Source organism: Stegostoma tigrinum, chromosome 29 (assembly GCF_030684315.1).
Source record: "Stegostoma tigrinum isolate sSteTig4 chromosome 29, sSteTig4.hap1, whole genome shotgun sequence".
Taxonomy (NCBI): Eukaryota; Metazoa; Chordata; class Chondrichthyes; order Orectolobiformes; family Stegostomatidae; genus Stegostoma; species Stegostoma tigrinum.
In genome coordinates, this window is record NC_081382.1 from 7,165,094 (window position 1) to 7,184,676 (window position 19,583).

The 19,583-nt window shown below is 44.0% G+C and overlaps 1 protein-coding gene across 1 annotated transcript in view; it reads left to right on the top strand.

Moving 5' to 3' along the window:
* The first annotated feature begins 290 nt into the window (after nucleotides 1–290).
* Nucleotides 291–19,583, top strand: part of nsmfb (NMDA receptor synaptonuclear signaling and neuronal migration factor b) — an 81,367-nt gene continuing 62,074 nt past the window's right edge. The window contains exons 1-3 of the mRNA XM_048558743.2: nucleotides 291–501; nucleotides 1,822–1,889; nucleotides 17,714–18,178. Of these exons, the coding sequence (XP_048414700.1) occupies nucleotides 431–501; nucleotides 1,822–1,889; nucleotides 17,714–18,178 (604 nt within the window). The 5' untranslated portion in view covers nucleotides 291–430. The remainder of the gene's footprint in view (nucleotides 502–1,821; nucleotides 1,890–17,713; nucleotides 18,179–19,583) is intronic.

Genomic DNA, 19,583 nt, shown 5'->3' on the forward strand with positions numbered 1-19,583 from the left:
TGCTAGCGGCCCATTTTTCTCTTCCTTTCTGCCCTCAGTTTTATCGCCTTCCCTCCAGCTGATCTCTCTATCTGCCCCTTCACTGACTCCTTTTTATCTTACCCTCGTCCCCTTCTCGCTCTATTTGTCCCCCGGGGCGGGTGGCTGCTGCTCCCCTCGGGTTGTGACAGGGCCACTCACTCCCCCGCTCTCCGTATTGGGTTAGCCTGTTCCTGCCCACTGTGCCGGCGCTCCGCCTGCTCTGTGCCCGGGCTCCGCCCCAGACCAGCCCCCTTGCTCCGCCACTCAGCCCGAGCCGAGCATGGCAGGCGGCTGCGAGCTGCAGGCAGCACACGGCTCCCGGAGACTGGCACTGCCTGGCATGGGAGAGGGGTTACTCCCGGCCGCTCTGTGACTGCCATGTCTCCCATTTCCCGGCTCTCCATCCAGGATGGGCAGCGCTGTTTCCAAACGGAAGAACCCGCGGAGCAATGCCATCTGCTCGGCTGAATCCAAGGTCAGGTAAGTGCCACCTGGGTCGGGAGCTGGGCGTCACCTTCTCGTACCAGGCAGCGGGGCACCCACCCAGTCCTCGACCCCCTCCCTCTCTCCACCGAGAAACGCCGGGTTGCTGCAGCCCATTCTGCTGCACTGCATTTGAGTTGCACCAAAGTTCCCGTTAGAGGGGCTGCTGGATTTGCTCTCTGGCTCGACTACATCTAGCCAGCGATTCTACCCTGCACATGCAAAAGTTGATGCTACCAAAGTTTGCTCGGTCCTGCTCAGCAGAAAGAAATCTCCGGTGCCAGTGCCCAGGGGGGACTGTCCATTCGCTCAGTCTCATGTGCGTTTCATCAGAAACCCGCGAGCCTTGGTTAGCGGTCCGGAACTCAGACCAGCTCCCGAGTGATTCCTGCTCCTTGTGTCTCTGTCTCTCTCCTGCCTCTTTACTACTTCTTTCTGGCTTTGACCGTTTCCTCACCACCTCTCTCTATTCAAAGTGATTTCTCTTATTCTGTTTTCTTTTGTGTATATTGTTTATTTATTTGTTTTGTTATGTCTGCGCAGTCTCTCTCTGTTATGTCCTCCTGTTTCTCTTTTCCTCTGTAAATCTCGTTTTCACTGTCTTCCTCATCTGTTCCTCCCTGCCCCGTTGCCATAGCTCCTCCATCCACTCTGTACAATTTGCACTTTTAACCTGCAACTTCGGAGCGAGCTGATGTTAATATTCCTGCGGCCATGGTTTTGCTGTAGTTGTTGGATTTGTTTAAAACGAACGGGCTGAAAATTGCAGATGCGTACTCCACAAGACGCTAAACATTTGACCCCAGTTGTTGCAATTGTTTTAAGCTTTCTGCTTTCCATTATCTCCACTGCACTACTCATATTTTATTGTCTCCCTGTATTGATTCTACTCCTGTCTGTGCTGTCTCCTTCTCTGTGTGTCACACTTCACACTATGAGGCTAACTCTACCCAACGAGTGAGAAGACCGTCCATCACTTCGCTGGATTGCTGCTGTCTATTTCCTTTTTTGAAACATTTAAAGATGCAGTGGTTGGAAATGTAGAAATATTGAATGTACTCCATGTCCTCTACAGTAATGGGCTGTTGAATTTAATTAAATTATATTTATAATGCTGATCCTACAAGAACTGATTGATTTTTTTATTCCCCAATATGTTCATTCATTTTATCTGCTTGTCACTGTGAGATGAACCTGCTTTCACTTATGTGTGAATTTTTCACTTGTTTAGTTTTGGGAGGTGTCTCATTCTCTGACATTTTATTATTTTCTCCTAATTTCCCCTGTGTTTGCTATGTTGTGGCTTCAAACATGAAGAGCAGCACAAGCTTTCAGAGAGTATCTGTCGCAGACTGAGCCTGGTACCAGTAGCACCAAGGCATCAGGTAAGAGACTATCTCTCATTCACTATGACCTCCACCCCCACTCTACCCCTCACCCCACTCCCAAAGCCTCTCCTGCCCCTCTAACCTCTCAGTGTTCCCATATCCCTCGCAGAGTAAGGGGCTTTAGATAGCCACTACTGTATTTTTTGCCTTGTGCTGTGCTCACACGCTGTATCTCTCAAGGCAGCCTCCTGGGGTTTTATCATCGGGGTATTGTTAATCTATCATCAGCAGCCCGACATTTTCTGAGGTTAGAGATTCTGTGTTGGTGTCTGAGGAGCAGAGCAAGGTAGGACTGGCGCTGGCCATTCGGACATTCCAGTTTGTTCTACCCATTCAATGGGTATTCTGTGTCGCAGTTCTAATGACCTACTTTTCTTCTACATACTGAAACACCCAGATGAGGATTGAATTGATGGGTCTCAGTTGTGAAATTTTAAATTGATTTCCCGTCTCAACTACTTCTGGAGGGAGCAAATTCCAGATTTCCTCTTGTATGAAGAAATGTTTTTGGATATCAGTTCAGAACAGTCGCGATCTAATATAAAGGCTGTGCTTCTTTGCTGTGTACACCTCCACAAGGGAAAATAGCTCCTCTATGACCTCCTTGTAATCTTTAACTTTTGAGTCTGCACCTGTGCCTCTCTCTCTCTCTATCTGATACCATCTGCTTCTCCTCTGTCTAACTGCCTCCCCTGTCTCAATCCCACAGCTCAGTTATATTTCCTTTATTACTCTTTATTCAAGGGAATACAAGTCTATTCTTTACATCTTTACTTGAAATTTCATAATTTTAACTTTGACCTAATTCTGGTGAATCTGCAATGTACCCCTTTTCAAGGTCAATATATCTTCCCTGAACTGTGATTCCCAGAACACAGTGCTCCAGATGAGGCGGAACAAGAGCTTTACTGACTTTACATTCCAGCCTACTTAAGATAAAGGCTAACATTCCATCAGCCTTTTAAATTATTTTTGTACTTGTCCATCAGCTTTTATTGCTGTCTGTACGTGGACTCCCAATTCTTACTGCTCCTCAGGACTGAATGAGATTGTTAACCTGAGGAGATTGTGAGAGGTTTTGTGTGACAGCATCTGTGAGAGAAAGAGATTATAAAAATCTTAGGAGTTTGAAGCACAGAAAGTGGCCATTTGGTTAATTGTGGGATCTCTGTGGACAAGCTGTCATGCAATATCTCACTTATTGTCTACAAATGTGAATTCCTCATCTTCAGGCATCTGCCCAACTCACTTCAGAATTATTTCTGAAAACACCCTTACCTCAGGTTTTCAAGTAGCAAGTTCTAGATCCCAAAAAAATTCCAAGAGCCTTCTTCATGCTGAATGGTATTGTATGTCAGCCAGGCTGTGTGCATGTGCGAGCGTGAGTGAAATTTATAAATCTCTGAAATTACTGTTTGTGTGCAAAAGGAAGAAATGTATGGAGCTGTCTGTCTGTGAAAGGTTGCGTGTGAGTGCGCAATTCAGCAGGAGTTGTTTCCCTCTGAAATTCTGTGTGTGACTGAGAGAGGCTGAATGGATGCATCTGCCTGGTAGATTCTCTAAATACATGACAAGAATGGCTGGTTGAAGCCCTCTGAATTCTGGTGTGTAAGAGTGAATTTCTTCAGGTGCTTTTATATGAATTGTATATCCACAGTTAGATTTCCTGAGTCAGCTGCAGTCCACAGAATATATACACCCTGAAACAGCCCAATGTCAGCAAAGCAGATGGATATGCAGATCCACTGATGTAGCTTTAAGTTCAGTTTACTGGGTCTGTAGACACAAGGCCAGGCTGGACGTATCCACCATGTCCAGTACCTGAGCCTCTTCAATATTCTACACAATACCTGATTGGTATGTGGAAGGGGAGAATAATACACAGGCCTGTCCATTATCCACCACTACATATTTGCATAAAACTTTAGGAAATTAGTCAAGCATGATTTACCCTTCATAAAATCATGCTCTTTTGGGTTGTGATTTGATTTTCCAAATGTATCATTATTACTTATATTATGGACTGGACCAAACCTCTTCAAAATATATTAAGAAGATATCCCAAACCCTAACTTGTTTTTATTTTAAATGTTGTGTTCCAGATGCAATTTGATTGGTCAAACTACTCGACTTTAAGCAACGCACACTTTAGTTTTACACTACAGTTAAAATGCAGACAAAAAAGAAATGAAAGAATCAGCTGTCACTCTATCAAAGCGTTTAACAAAATAATATATTAGCTACTACTAATTAATTGCTCCAATACAGTAACATCCCATAAACATACCCTTGGCAACGGCAAATTCAACAAAATAGATTGTCTCACATGCAATCCTAGCAGAAGGAAGTGAACCCCAGTCTTTAGCTGTAACAGAGAGAAGAATGAGAGCTTTCACATTCAGCTTCAAGGATCCAGCAAACTGCTAAAACTAAAAATCCTGGTCCTGTGGGAGCTTGATTCCACTCATTCAGGCTGCTGCTATTGTTCCAAATTTTCAAAAAGCTAAGGCCTCACAATCTATTTACTTTATTCATTGGCTTTGCGAAGACTGCTGTAAAGTCTGTATCAACCTTTCTTCACAACTAAAGTACAAAATACACCTCTTGAAGCCATGGTACCATCACAGTTTCTTCATAATTGATTTCAACAAATTTCCAATGATAGGTGTTAAACTAACTGGCCTATAGTTTTGTACTTTCTACTGCCCTTCCCTTTTGAATAAAGGCTTTACATTAGCCATTTCCAATCAGTGCTTTTGCTATCCATGTCTTACTTTGCACTAGTTATTTTTTTCATAATTAATCTTTGGCCTTTTTATTACTTTTTTAGTTTCCTAATCTGCCAGCCTGATACTGACCTCTACAATATGGTATGCCTTAGTTTATGCCTTTATGTTGTCTTTCACTTGGTTGCTTAGCCATGGATGCTTTATCCCCTCTTACAGTTGTTTTTCCTCTCTGGGATATATTTTATTTGGGAGCAATTGAATATTTCCTTAAAAATGTCTGCCACTTATACTGATGTAGTATTGACAAGGGAAAGAAATAAGCATTTGCATTTAAATAGGGCCTTTTATAATGTCATGAAATCCTGAAGTGTTTATAGAGAAGAAATTGCTTTTGAAATGTGGTCACTTTTATCGTGTAAAAGTTGTTGTAATGTGGACAAATTGCTGTAATGTCACAGCTGATTTGTGCACAGCTAGCTCCCTGAAACAGCATCATTACAATGACTGTATAGTCTGTTTTTATTCAAGTTCATTGAGGGATAAATATCAGCAATTTGCAGAAATCCCCTGGGCTTCTTTGAAATAGTGTTACGAAACCTATTATATCCATCTTAGATAGCAGGCATGGCATCGGTTTGCATTTTCCGAAGAACAGTATCTGTCAACAAACAGCCTTCTGACTCAATGTTGAGAGTGCTACCACAGAGCCATGGGCAGATACCAGTTTCCACATTCAGGTACTATTAGAAATATCGAAACGACTGGTCACATAACAGTGAGGAAGATGGCAGAACTTTAGGGAGAACGTTCCCAAAGGTTTTGATTCAAAGTACATGTCAACAACAAAAACAAAACAAGATAACGAAATGTGAGGCTGGATGAACACAGCAGGCCCAGCAGCATCTCAGGAGCACAAAAGCTGACGTTTAGGGTCTAGGCCCAAAACGTCAGCTTTTGTGCTCCTGAGATGCTGCTGGGCCTGTTGTGTTCATCCAGCCTCACATTTCGTTATCTTGGATTCTCCAGCATCTGCAGTTCCCATTATCACTAACAAAAGCAAAACAGCCTGTTTTATTTTCTCACCATTTGCCACATTAAATATTCATTTATTTATCTGATCAGAGAAAATACTGACTGTTCTCTGTTAATGTTTATGTTAAACCTCGCTCATGATTGTTCCATCAAATATTGTCTTTTCATTAGAAATACAGCAAGGACAATGATTTGGCAGGATGTACATAACAGATAAAAGCTGCACATCTACAGTGAGCTTAGCTATCACAAGCAATCCAAGCTTGACTCCTTAGGTATAACCTGTTACCTTCCTGTCAAAAAAAAGGTCTCAAAGTCCGAGCGTGCCCTTTCAAGAAATCGAACAACCTGAAACTACAATTAGAAGACAAGGAGAGAAAGGCAGAAGAGAGAGGGAAAGAGAATGACAGAAAGAAAACCAGCAAGATTAACATACAAATGACATAGAAATAGAGACAGAGAGAGAAAGTAAGAAAGACCAAGCATAAAAAGAGATGAAGAGAGAGACTGGAAGGCGGAGAGATGAAGAGGTTTAACAATGGTGCTTTATTGTTCTCAGCATCTTGGCTGCTACCTCTTCCCTTGAGGTGAGTGCATGATCCCAAACAATGGTAGCTAAAAGGATCAGAAGGTCCATAGCCACAGCTTTCACCTCATTATTTTCTTTGAAGGCAAGTGAGCAGGATTTCTCCCGAGAACACAGCCAGCAATAGGTATGTGCACCCTTGTCCATTGTCCTAATTTTAATCAGCATGTCCCAACATTAATCAGCATCCATGGGAAAAGTGTGCAAAGTTTCCAAACTGCAGGATCAGCTGATTAGTGGTTTTTGCACTACACTGCATCTCTCCTACACTACATAACCCTTCTCCAGCACAACTCAATCCCACAGACTAAGTATATTGCAGATTGAAAGGTGTTGGGATTGTGCAATGATAGGTATGCTTTTTAAAAAATCATTAATTGGATATGAGCATTGCTGGCTGGGCTAACATTTGTTGCCTGTTGCTGACTGTAGCTGAGCAGATGGTGATTGAGCCGTATTCTTGAACTGCTGCAGTGTTTTTGGGGTAGGTAGATCCACAGTGCGGTGAGGAGGGAGTTTCAGGATTTTGACCCAGTGACATTGAAGGAATGGCAATATCTGTCTAAGAGAACTTACAGGTGTAAGTGTTCCCATGTGTCTGCTGCCCACGTTCTTCTGGGGGTTTGTGTTTTCTATGCTGCTGTCAAAAGGAGCTTTGGTGGGTGCAGCAGTGTACATTTTATGAACTAAACCCTGCTGTCCCTAGGGTCTACTGGTAGATAGAATGAATATTTAACATGGCAAATGGTGAGAAAATAAGACAGGCTGTTTTTCTTCACTGTTGTCATGTACGACTCAGAACTGTAATCGTTCAGGCAAGTGGAACATATTTCATTAACTTCTGGATTGTGCCTTGTTGATAGTGAACAGTCTTTGGGGAGTCAGGAAGTGGGTTATCTGCTCCAGAATTCTCAGCGACTGACCTACTCCGTATATGGTCCAATTCAGTTTCTGATCGATAGTAACTGGCAGGATGTAATGGTTATTGTTAGCGTTTCAGGATGAAAACTCTATTGGATGACAAAGGAAGGTGATTAGATTGTCTCTTGAGAAGTTAAGTCTGATACACGTGATGGAAGAGTCAGCATGATCATTCAGTTATGCCTATTTTCATTATGACATATGTCAGTTGGTGCTGCTTGATAGCACTGTTGATGAATCATTTCATCACTTTGCTGATGATTGAGGCGACAAGATGAGTGATAATTGGCTGGGTTGGATTCGTCATTTTTTTTTTGTGGACAGGACATACCTGGATAATCGTTGGGTTGATGCTGGTATTTGGTTGTACAGGAACAGTTGGCTAGGTGTGCAGGAAATTCTAAAGCACAAATCTTCAGTACTATTGTCGGAATGTTGTCAGGAACTATGGTCTTTGCACATCCAAGGCCTTCTGCAGTTTCTTGCTATTGCATTGAATGAAGTGAATTGGTTAAAGATTGGCATCTGTGATGCTGGGAACCTCCAGAGGAAGCTGAGATGTGTCATCCACTCAGCACTTCTGGCTGAAGATGGACGCAAATGCTTCAGCCTTTCCTTTTGCACTTGCGTACTCGGTTCTTCCATGTTTGAGGATGAGGATACTTTTCTGGTTAGTGATTATTTGGCTTCCACTATTCTTAATTGGATGTGGGAGGTCTGTAGAAACTTGATCTGATCCATTGACTTTGGAATTGTTTACATCTATCACTTGTTTGGCATGCATGTTATTCCTGTTTTTAGCTTTGAAGGTTGGCACTTCATTTTTAGGTATGTCTGGTGCTGCTCCTGGCATGCTCTCCTGCACTCTTCACCAAACCAGGGTGATCCCTGGCATGATGATAATGATAGACGACAGCATTTGTCATATCGTGAAGTTACAGACTATAGTTCTGCTGCTGATGCCCACAGCAATTTATGTGTGCCCTGTTCTGAGCTACTGTATCTGTTCAAAATCTATGACATTTGACATACTGGTTAAACCACCCATCATAGTACTGTTAACTTAAATGTGAAGAAAGGGCCATGTGGGATTGGCTCAACATGTAGGAGGGCTAATTCATCAACTGAAGGAGCAGGATAAGTTATAATCTAAAGGAGGTTTTCTTGCTCATGTTTGACCTGGTGCCATGAGCCTTCTTGGAGCCTGGAATCGATGTTGAGGGTAATTCCTCCTGACTGCATACCACAGTGCAGCCATCTCTAGTGATGGTGTGTTTATTTGCTGTAGGGTATGAATGTGAGTATGAGATTATGTCAGACTGTTGTTTATCTTGTCTTTGGGACACCTCTCCCAATTTTAGTATAAATCCCCAAATGTTCTTGAGGATGACTTTGAAGGATTAACTAGGCTGGTTGTGCCTTTGTCTTGTCAATACCAAATGGTCAGCCAGTTTTAGTTTTCTTAAATGTTTTCAAAGCAATTTGATGCAACTGAATAATTTTCTGAGACATGTCAAAGGGCAATTATGAATCAACCACATTATTCTAGGGTCACATGCAGGCCCAGACCAGATATGGAGAGTAGATCTCTTCCCAACAGGGCATCAGTGAACCAGTAATTATAAGGTCACCATTACTGAGACTGCCTCCTTATATCATTAAACGCATTTAAATTCCCCAAGTGCAGTGATGGCATTTGAGCTCATGTTTCAGGAATTTTAGTCCAAGCCTCTGGATTACTAGTCTAGGGACATGCCATCTGTGCTCCCGTTCCTGATAACAGTGGGATGTGTGACAATATGTACAGCTTTATATTTAATCCAGACAACTTGCTGTCACATTAAATTTCAGAAGACAAATGCTGGAAATTCAGACGAGTTTGATTGAGTTTTGGCAGATGAAAGTAGGTGAATATTTTTCAGTCTAATCTTAGATAGCCAAACAAATTTAAGCCACCTTCTCTCAATCAGAGATTTCTTACTATCCCCTGATTTCCAGCATTTGGCAATTTTCTTACTCTTTTTACCCACCAATCTATCTATCTTCTTCCTGAAGAGCTTCATCCTTTTTAAATACATTCATAGTAGATTAGCATTACTGGCGAGGAGGTGATCTGTTGTCCACCCTAAATTGCCCAGGAGAATGTGGGATTGAGCCACTTTTTTGAACCATGGGAATCCATAGGGTTGCCCAGTACTGTTAGGGAGTGAGTTCCAGAAAATTGACCTAGCAGCAATGAAGAAAAAGCAATGTAGTTCCAAGTCAGGATCATGTGCATCGTGGAGGTGAACTTTCAGATGGTGGTGCATCTGCTGGCCTTGTCCTTAGTGGTAGAAATTGTAAATTTAGAATATGTTGCAGAAGGCACTTTGATGAGTTGCTGTAATGCATCTTGTGTGTGATATTATTGCCAATGTGTGTCAATAATGGAGGGAAGAGATGGATAGGGTGTCAACTAAGTGGGCATCAAGCTCTATCCTGGATGGTGTCAAGTTTGCTTGTTGTTAGAGGTGTGCTCATCCAGGCAAGAAGAGGCTATTTCCTCAAACTCCTGACTGGTGCCTTGTAGATGGTGGACAGGCTTCCAGAAAATAGATCATGAGTTATGTGCTGCAGAATCTCTAGTCTGCTGTTGTAGATACAATATAAATATGTCTAATTTAGTTAAGTCTGTTTAAAGGGGTTCCTCAATCCACTGAATGATAATGTCAAAGGAAATGGTAAAATTCTTCCTTGTTGGAGACTGTCACTGTTTAGGGCTTGTGTGGCTTGAATCTTGCTTGTCCCTAAACAGCCCAAGCCTAGATATCATCTGGGTCTTCCTGAATGTGGGCATCAACTACTTTAGTATTGAGGAGTCACAAATGGTGCTCAATTTCTGACATTATGATGGAAAGGAGGTCGGAAACAGTTGAAAATGGTTGGACCTAGGAAATGATCCGGAGGGAGTCCTGCAAAGATATCCTAAGATGAAGGTGACTGGTGTTTTTCAAGCCCAGTTGTCTTCTTTTCTGCTGGATGTGATGATAGTGAAGAGATTCCAATCCTAATCTAGGTACTCTGTGTTTGAGGCTGGCATAGAACTAGTTTTTAACCTATCCTACGAAGGGTGCGTGTGTTTCCCTCATTCTCGGGAACCCTGAATTCCAAACTCCCACACATAGGTATATTTTATGTATTTGAAGAATCCCTGGTCTGACTTTGAGTTTGCTGGCCACTCAATCTTATCCATACAGTATTGCTTCGGCGCTATGTGGAGTGTGAATGAAAAAGGAAATGTTACAATGGATTGTGAATTATCCTGTACTTCAGCCACTTGCTTGGTTTCAGTATATCTGGGATGTATTGTGTAAGGACTGTACAGCGGGGTCAGGGAGTAGACACATACGCAATTTTATTGGTGCTGGAGGCCAAGTAGGATTTCAAGCATCCATTTCTGAATGCAACACAATCCCAGCAGATATTTTTATAGCCGGCGATTAAAAGTAATTACATCGAAGAGTCTAATTGGGGCTGTTCACCGAGAGTCAGTTGGCCCAGAGCCTGTTGGCTACAATCGCTCTGGCTGATTCAATCAAGGTCAAAAACAAGCTCCAGCCGCTCGATAGCTGTGGAGGTTTGTCTGTGGTTCTGTGGATTCCAGCTGTGATTCTCCCCATGTTTGCATCTGTCTGTTAGTGTGTATGTGCATGCATCTGTCAGAGTGTATGTGTGGCTCTGTATTTGCATATGAATTTATGGCTGAATTTGTATATGTTTGGTTTGTTATGCATTTGCATGTGCACACATATGCTGTAATATAGAGCCACCTATAAGTGAAGAGTATTTGCCCATATTTTTGTACGCATGCAGGGATGTAACAGACCAATGAATGTGTTTTGTTTCATTCTTCATGTAATGAGTACTTTACAGGCTGGCCCAACATTTAGTGTCCATCTCAAATTGCCCCTGCAAAGGTGATGGGGAGCTGCTTTCTTTTGGATTAGGGACACTCACATAGCTGTTTCAAAGAGAATTCCAGGATATTGACCCAGTGGGACTGAGAAATGGGGATACAGTCAAAGTAGGATGGTGAGTGACTTGAAGGGAGCTTGCTGATGGTGGTGTTCCCATGTATCTGTTGCCCTTGTCCTTCTAAGTGGTAAAATTTGCAGGTTTGGAAGGTGTTGTTGAAGGAGCCATTATGAGTTTCTATAGTGCATTTTATAGATGATGCACACTATTGCCGCTAAACATCGGTAGTGGAGGGAGTAGATACATGTGGATGTGGTGCCAATCAAGTGGACTGCTATGTCCTGGATGGTGTCAAGTCTCGTGAGTGCTTTTTTTTAAAAGATTAAATTCCCTACAGTGTGGAAACAGGCTCTTCAGCCCAACACGTCCAGACTGCCCCTTGAAGCATCCCACCAAGACTCATGCCCCTATAACCCACACACCCCTGAACACTACGGGCAATTTAGCATGGCTGATCCACCTCGTCTGCACATCTTTGGACTGTGGGAGGAAACTGGAGCACCTTGAGAAAACACATGAAGACACGGGGAAAATGTGCAAACTCCACACAGGCAGTTGCCTCAGGTTGGAATTGAATCCGGGTCCCTGGCGTTGTGAGACTGCGCTGCTAACCACTGAGCCACCGTGCCACCCATGTTTGAACTTCATCCAGGCAAATGGGGAGTAATCCATCACACTCCTGACTTGTGCCTTGTATGTGGTAGACAGACTTAGGGGAGTCATGAGGTGAGTTCCTAGCTGCAGAATTCCGAACCTCTGACTTGCTTTTGAAGCCACTGTATTTATGGCTGCTCCAGCTCAGTTTTTGCTAAGTGGTAACCTTCAGGATGTTAGCGGAGGATTCAGCAATGGTAATTGCATTAAACATCAAGGGTTCATGGTCAGATTCTCTCTTGTTGAAGATGGTCATTGTCTGGCACTAATGTGGTGCGACTGTTACTTGTCACTAGTCAGCTTAAACTTGGATACTGTCCACCTCTTGTTGCGTTTGGACATACTGATCAGGCCTGAGGAGTTACGAATGAATCTGAACACTGTCAATCATCAGCAAACATCCCAACTTCTGCTTTTATGATGGGGGTCAGCACATTGATGAAATAGCTGAAGATGGTTGGGCCTTGAACTCGATCCTGAGAAACTCCTATAGAGATGCCCTTGCACTGAGATGACTGATCTTCAACAACCACAACTATTTTCCCATGTACCAGGAATGACTGCAATCAGTGGGGAGCTTTCCCTGATTCCCATTGACTGCAGGTTTGCAAGCGATCCTTGATGTAACAATCTTTCAACAGTGCTGCATTGATGTCAAGGATAGCATCACTCTGACCTCACCTCCGGAATTCTTTTATCCATGTTTGGACCAAGGTTGTGAAAGGTCAAGAGCTGAATGCCCCTCAAAACCCAAACAGAACGGCAGTGAGCAGGACATTCCCTTGTAAGTGCCCCTCGATAGCACTGTTCATGACCCCATCCATCACTTTGCTTATCATTTGTTCATACAAAACTGCTTCTTTAGATGTATGTGTTTGAATGTATGTGCACATATTTGTGTGCATGCTTACACATCCTTCTACATGAGCCTGTGCCTCATCTCTGCGCATCCCTACATGTGAAAATTTTTGTTCAATAATCCTGAAAGAATGCTGTCATAAATTTCTTGAACTTTTAATCAAACTTCACTGAAGATTACTCTCCCCTAAATTAACATTTCTTACTCAGCTTCTTCAGTTTCAATCACACTTCACTTTCACAAAGGTGAAATAATTCTCATTAATTAATGGATAAAAGTAGCATCCAGTGAAATTTAGGAGTAGAGACCACAAGAGCGAGGAGGTGTGAGCAGAAAAGGTGCTTGTGACGGGTTCTTGCTGTAAAATGTATCTTTTTATTGTCTGCCACAGCACCACCCATGACCTCAATTCAGTCTTTGCTCTAAAAGGTTCCATAGTATCTGCTGCTCACCAGAGGGTGTGAGCAATGAACAGTGACAGCGAGATGCTTCCAGGGTTTAATAGTGTTTACAATGAAACAGGCGATAGCGCAGTTTGGCGACACTGATGTGCAACATACAAACTCAAGTGGCTACAGGTGCTATTAGAAAACATAGGCCTCCATGTTTTGAAGCGTGTCCAGTTTAGTGATATATAACATTTTAGATCATTTGCTTTTTTAACTTATTCTCCTTGTTTTATTTCCTTATCCTAGTGTTGCTAATACCTCCTGGGACTCAAATCCACAGTCATTTTGCATTATCTAGTCCAGAAGGCTTAGATGGTAACACTTGAACCTCTCGGTCACAACATCATGTATTGAAGGTCCACTTCAGAAATTTGAGGCAAAAAGTTAGCCAACACATTAAAGTGGTAGATAGGGAGTGCTGCACCGTGGAGGGTCAGTACAGAGGGAGTGTTGCACTATGGGTGGGTCAGTACAGAAGGAATGCTGCACTGTTAGAGGATTAGTAAGGATGGAGTGCTGCTCTATCAGATTAATACTGAATGAGTCAGAGTGTCAGTACCTTTGGAGTGCTGCACTTTCAGAGGGTCAGTACTGAGGGAGTGCAGCACTCTGGGTGGGTCAGTACAGAAGGAGTGTCATACTGTCAGACGGTCAGTATGGAGGGAGTGTTTTACTGTCAGTACAAAAGGAGTGTCGTGTGGTCAGTCAGAACCAACAGCCTGTTGCACTGTTGAGAGGTGAACATTGAGGAGGTATCTCAACCAGAATGATTGCTGAGGGAGTACTGCACCACTGAAGCATTAGGTTGAAGGTCAGTACTGATGGAGCACTGTATCATCAGAGGTTCTGTCTTACAGCTGAGACGTTAGCCCAAACCTCCTCAGCGTAAGATGTTATAACACTATTTTGATGGATAATTCTTACTGGGGTTCTGGCCATCAGGGATACCCAGAGGTCAATATTAAATAAAAACTGAAAGAACTGTGGATGCTGTAAATCAGAAACAAAAACAGAAATTGCTGGAAAAGCTCATTAATCCGGCAGCATCTGTGAAGAGGACTCAGAGTTAACATTTTGGATCTGGTAACACATCCTCAGGACTGATGGTAGCTACGAAAATAATAGATTTTATGCAGAAGACAGGGTGGGGAGGGTGAGGTGGGAATGCTGTAACGAATAAGTAATAGGTGATTGGGCTTGGAGCCCAAAGAGAGAGAAGAACAGCCACTTTAACACACTACCCTTTTCCCTGGCCAATATCTCTGTCTCTGGCTTACTCCAGTGCTCCAGTGAAGCTCAGCTTAAACTGGAAGAACAAAACCTCATTTTCTGCTTGGGGACCCTGCAGCCTTCAGTACTCAATACTGAGTTCAATAACTTTAGGGCTTGAACTCTACTATGTGCTAAACCTCACCACCACACACCAGGTCTTGTGATCACATAGTCTGCTATTACACACAACCCATTGCTTGCCACTAACAGTCTCCGTTAACAGCTCACTAATCCTGAGATAGTTGGAATTGCTGATGCTGGAGAATCTGAGATAACAAGGTGTAGAGCTGGATGAACACAGCAGGCCAAGCAGCATCAGAGGAGCAGGAAAGCTGACGTTTCGGGCCTAGACCATTCTCCATTTTCTGAAGAAGTGTTTAGACCCGAGACGTCAGTTTTCCTGCTCCTCTGATGCTGCTTGGCCTGCTGTGTTCATCCAGCTCAACACCTTGGTGTTTCAGTTTATTAATCCTGCTCACCAGGTCGTTATTAACTCCTTTGTCTGTCCAACAGCTCTCTCTCTTCGGGCTCTGTTCCTCAATCACCTATCGTTTACTTCTTACCCCCTCCCCTCCTCTATCTTTTGCATAAAAGTCAACATTTTCCTAGCTACTATCAGTTCCAAGGGTCACCAGACCTGAAACTTTAACTCTGATTTCTCTTCACAGATGCTGCCAGACCCAATGATCTTTTCCAGCAATTTCTGTGTTTATACACTGAGGTCAGACAGATTGTTAGCTGATATGCTGCTCACTCTGTTTGTACTGAAGTAACCTATTTGTAAACATCAGCAGGAACATTTGCCAGGGTCGGCACGGTGGCTCAGTGGTTAGCACTGCAGCTTCACAGCACCAGGGATCCGGGTTCGATTTCAGCCTCGGGCGACTGTCTGTGCGGAGTTTGCACATTCTCCCTGCGTCTGCGTGGGTTTCCTCCGGGTTCTCCAGTTTCCTCCCACAGTCCAAAAAATGTGCAGGCTCGGCGGATTGGCCATGGGAAATTGCCCATAGTGTTCAGGGATGTGTGTGCTATAGGGGGATGGGTCTGGGTGGGATATATCAAGAGGCAATGTGGACGTGTTGGGCTGAAGGGCCTGTTTCCACACTGTAAGGAATCCAATGAACAAATTTGAAATTATTAGAATTATACAGCGAGCAGAAAACAGTATTTGAATGGTCAGAAATGATTTCCTTTATACACTGAGGTGGTCAGTTGGTTTTGTGAGTCCAGGAAAGGAAAACTATGTTCTTGCTGCGTATTATGTAATGTGAAAATAACCGAGGGTCTATTGCCGTTATTTGATAGGAGACATTGCTGGCCCTGGGTGAGCAGTGTAACAGGATCGTACATTGTGTTAGTGCTGGCATTATATTATATGCTATGACGTGTGTCAATCACCTGTTACTCTCTCACCAGCTGAGGGAGGAAAATGTACAAAATCTCTCAGCTTCGTTCTGTTCCCCGGGAATCAGAATTTGATATTGTGGCGTAAAAAATTCACACAGGAAATTTACACCAAACTGGAACAGTGATTTTCAAGATTCATATATAACTCTAAATCCATTTCATAATTTCATCCATTAAAATCATTGATAAGTTGATCTGATTGAACCTCAGAATTTTAAATAGAAGCAAAAGTTTCTAATCAGAACCTAAATTACACAATCCCTGGACATTAGAAGCAATGTAGATGCCTCAAACCATGTCCTGGACTCAAAAGAGACTGCATTTCCAAACCGAGCTGCTCTGCACTGTTCAGCTGCACACTGCAAACAATGACTAGTAGACAATGCCAGTACTGAGAGAGTGCTGTGCTGTAGGAGGGACAGTACTTAAGGACCACCACACTGTCAGAGGGTCAGTACCGAGGGAATGCCACACTGTCAGAGAGTACACACTGAGGGAGTGCTGCACTGTGGGAGAGTCAGTACTGAGGGGGTGCTGCACTATCACAGGGGTCACACGGAGGGAGTGCTGCACAATCACAGGATCATACAGATGGAGTGCCGCATTGTCAGGGATGGACAGAACTGAGATCCTGCTGCACTGTCCCCTCCTGCCATGCCAACGTCAGCAGGGAGACATGTTGTAGCATCACAGCTGAGTCTGTTTCTGGCCTCTGCCAAGAGCTCCACAGATGACATCCACTGGGGAATCTGTGAATACTTACGACCAGAATGTGCAAAACTACTTTGCAACCCAGGGTGCACTGCTCTGAATTCACTGTAGTAACGTAGGCAGCGCAGGCAGCAGTCTGTGCACAGCAAGCTCCCACAAATAGTAATGAGATTTCCCCATGTAAAGGCATGCTGACTCTGTCTGTTCCTGTCATCATTTTCGATTTGTTTTACTAGTATTGGTGGCAGGATTAACTATCGATCAGAGCACCAAGTTCCATTGCATCTCTCCCTTTCCCAATCTTCTCATTTATTCACATTATTCTGTATCTGCCATTCATATGCCCGCTACTCAACTTGTCCAAGTCAGACTGAAGCATCTCTGCATCCTCCTCACAATTCACCCTCCCACCCAGCTTCGTGTCATCTGCTAATCTGGAGACACTGCATTTAATTCCCATATCTCAATCATTAATATAAACTGTGACTAGCTGGGGTCCAAGCACTGACCCCTGTGGAACCTTATTAGTCACTGTCTACCACTTGGAAAAAAGACCCATTTATTCCTGCTTTTTGTTTCCTGTGGCAATCAGTTCTCTATCTGTTTCAACATGCTACCCCCAGTCCCATGTGCTTTGATTTTACAGGCTAATCTCTTGTGTGGAATTTTATTGAAAACCTTCTGAACGTCCCACTAAAGCACATTCATTGGCTCCCCTTATTCGCTCCACATCGTTGAAAAATTCTGATGCATTTGCCAAGCACAATTTCCCCTTTGTAAAGCCATGTGGACTCTGTTCCGGTCACCATTTTCCATTTGTTTTACTGATATTGGTTGTGGGATTAACAATCGATCAGGACACCAGGAAGAAAGAATGTTCTTCTTTATTCACAGTAGTGGTCTGGGATTTCTGTGTGAGAGGGCAGGCTCAGGTTAACACTGCATCTGGATGGCACTTCTGACAGTGTGGCACACCCTTAGTACTGTATGCAGTGTCAACTTCCCTGAGGCTTGTGTGTTCCGGGTCTTGGGATAGGGTTTGGGATCATAACATTGAGTGTACTACCAACTGAGCTGAGGTACAGTACTCCAGAGAAATTTGAGGTGAGAGGAGAACTTTGAAAAAGCCGCAGGAAGGGAAGAAGCGTGTGCAGATATCTCTAGCTCTCTTTCCCCTTACCTTTCAGATCACTTGGTGGCTGAGACCCTGATGGCACCGGAGCATTCCTCGGAGATCCAACAGCCCGGGCAGAACAAGCGCCGCCTCTCCATGATCTCTCAGGGAAGATTCGACCGGAGTTTCTCGGAGGAAGGGACGGAGAAGCCGGCCGACGGCCAGAAGCCGCGGGTCTACACCATCTCAGGCGAGAGCCAGCTGTTGTCGGAGAGGGAGACAGAGAGCGACGGGACGGCGACGATAGCGGCAGCAGCGAGTACCCCCGGCAAGGAGGCGCGGCCCTCCCAGGCAGGCGGGGGCGGACGCTGCAGGACCTGGGCGGGCAGCAGGCAGAGCTCGAGGGAGTGCCCTGGCTGTGCGAAGGCCGCAGGGTCCTCACAGCTGCTGACAGTTGACGGCGAGCATGTGCAGGCGCGCGAGGCCGCCCGCCACCGCAAGAAGCTCGAGCGCATGTACAGCATGGACCGGGTGTCCGGTGAGAACCGAGGGAGCTGAGATAGAGTAATGTCAGCAATTTACCAGGACAGCCGCTCTAGTAATTTTATGGGAGACAAAGAGCAGGAGCAGGCCATTCAAGCCTGAAAGTAGACCCAGGACCCAGGGGTAGACCAAAGACCTGAAGGTAGACCAAAGGACCGGAAGATGGACCAAGGACCTGACGGTAGACCCAGGGACTGAAAGTAGACCCGTAGCTTGAAAGTAGACTCACAATTTGAAGATAGACACGGGACCTGAAGGTAGATCCACATCCTAAAGATAGATCCAGGACCTGAACATAGACCCAAAACTTGAAGGTAGACCTAGGATCTGAAGGTAGACCCATATCATCAAGAGGTAGATCCAGGATCTGAAGGAAGACCTACAACTTGAATAAAACAAAGAATTGAGGATGCTGGAGATCTGAAGCAAAAACAGAAATTGTCAGCAAAATTCAGGATGTCTGGCAGCATTCACTGGGAAGAGTTACCATTCCAGGTCTGGTGACTCTTCATCCGAATTGGACCAGAACATGAAGGGAAATGTACAAACTGAAGGCATTTGGGCAGGAGTTCCACAATTTTGACCCAACAACACTGAGGGAGCTGCAGTTGGTTGCCCTGTCAGGATGGCGAGTGGCTTGGATGAGAACTTGCTGTTGATAGTATCCCTATATATTTGCCACCCTTGTCCTTCCACATGGAGGTGGTTGTGGGTTTGGAGGGTGCTCATGCAGAGGTTTTGTTAGTTTCTGCAGTTTATAAATGACACTCATTTTTACTATTGAGGGTTCTGGTCTGAACTCCACTTTTCTGTTTGTTGCCATCCTAAGTCTGACTTTCTTGGCAGTCAGAAATCTGTTGAACTCTGCTTTGAGTATATTTAATGGTTTGGCCTCCACTGGGAAATAGAATTCCGCTGACCAGCAACCATGTATGTTCCCTGGAAAATAGGGACAGTTGTAACTCTTTGACAACCCCTCCCCCATATCAAGTTCCAAAACAATTGCATTACCATTCTGACACTGTGGTTGCAATCTTATTGAGAAATAATTTGCCGTTGGTTGCTAGGAAACTGCAGACAGCATGTACTATGTAGTAACATATTCCAGGTAACTGGGTTACAATATGCTTGTAGAACCACAACAGAGCAAATATGTCTGCATTCCTAAATGCTCTGAATCGGTAGAGTGAAGTGTAGATATGAACTGGGGTCATCCAACCTAGCTTAGTTAGAATCTGCTGATAACCACAATAAACAGACTCAATTGCCAACTTTTACAGTTGCCATCTTCTGAAAACCATCCCTCCATCATAAGGTCAGAAGTTTGAATGTTCATCAATGATTGCATAGTGCTCAGCACCGTTCACAACTCCTGAGATACTGAAGACGACCATGCTCAG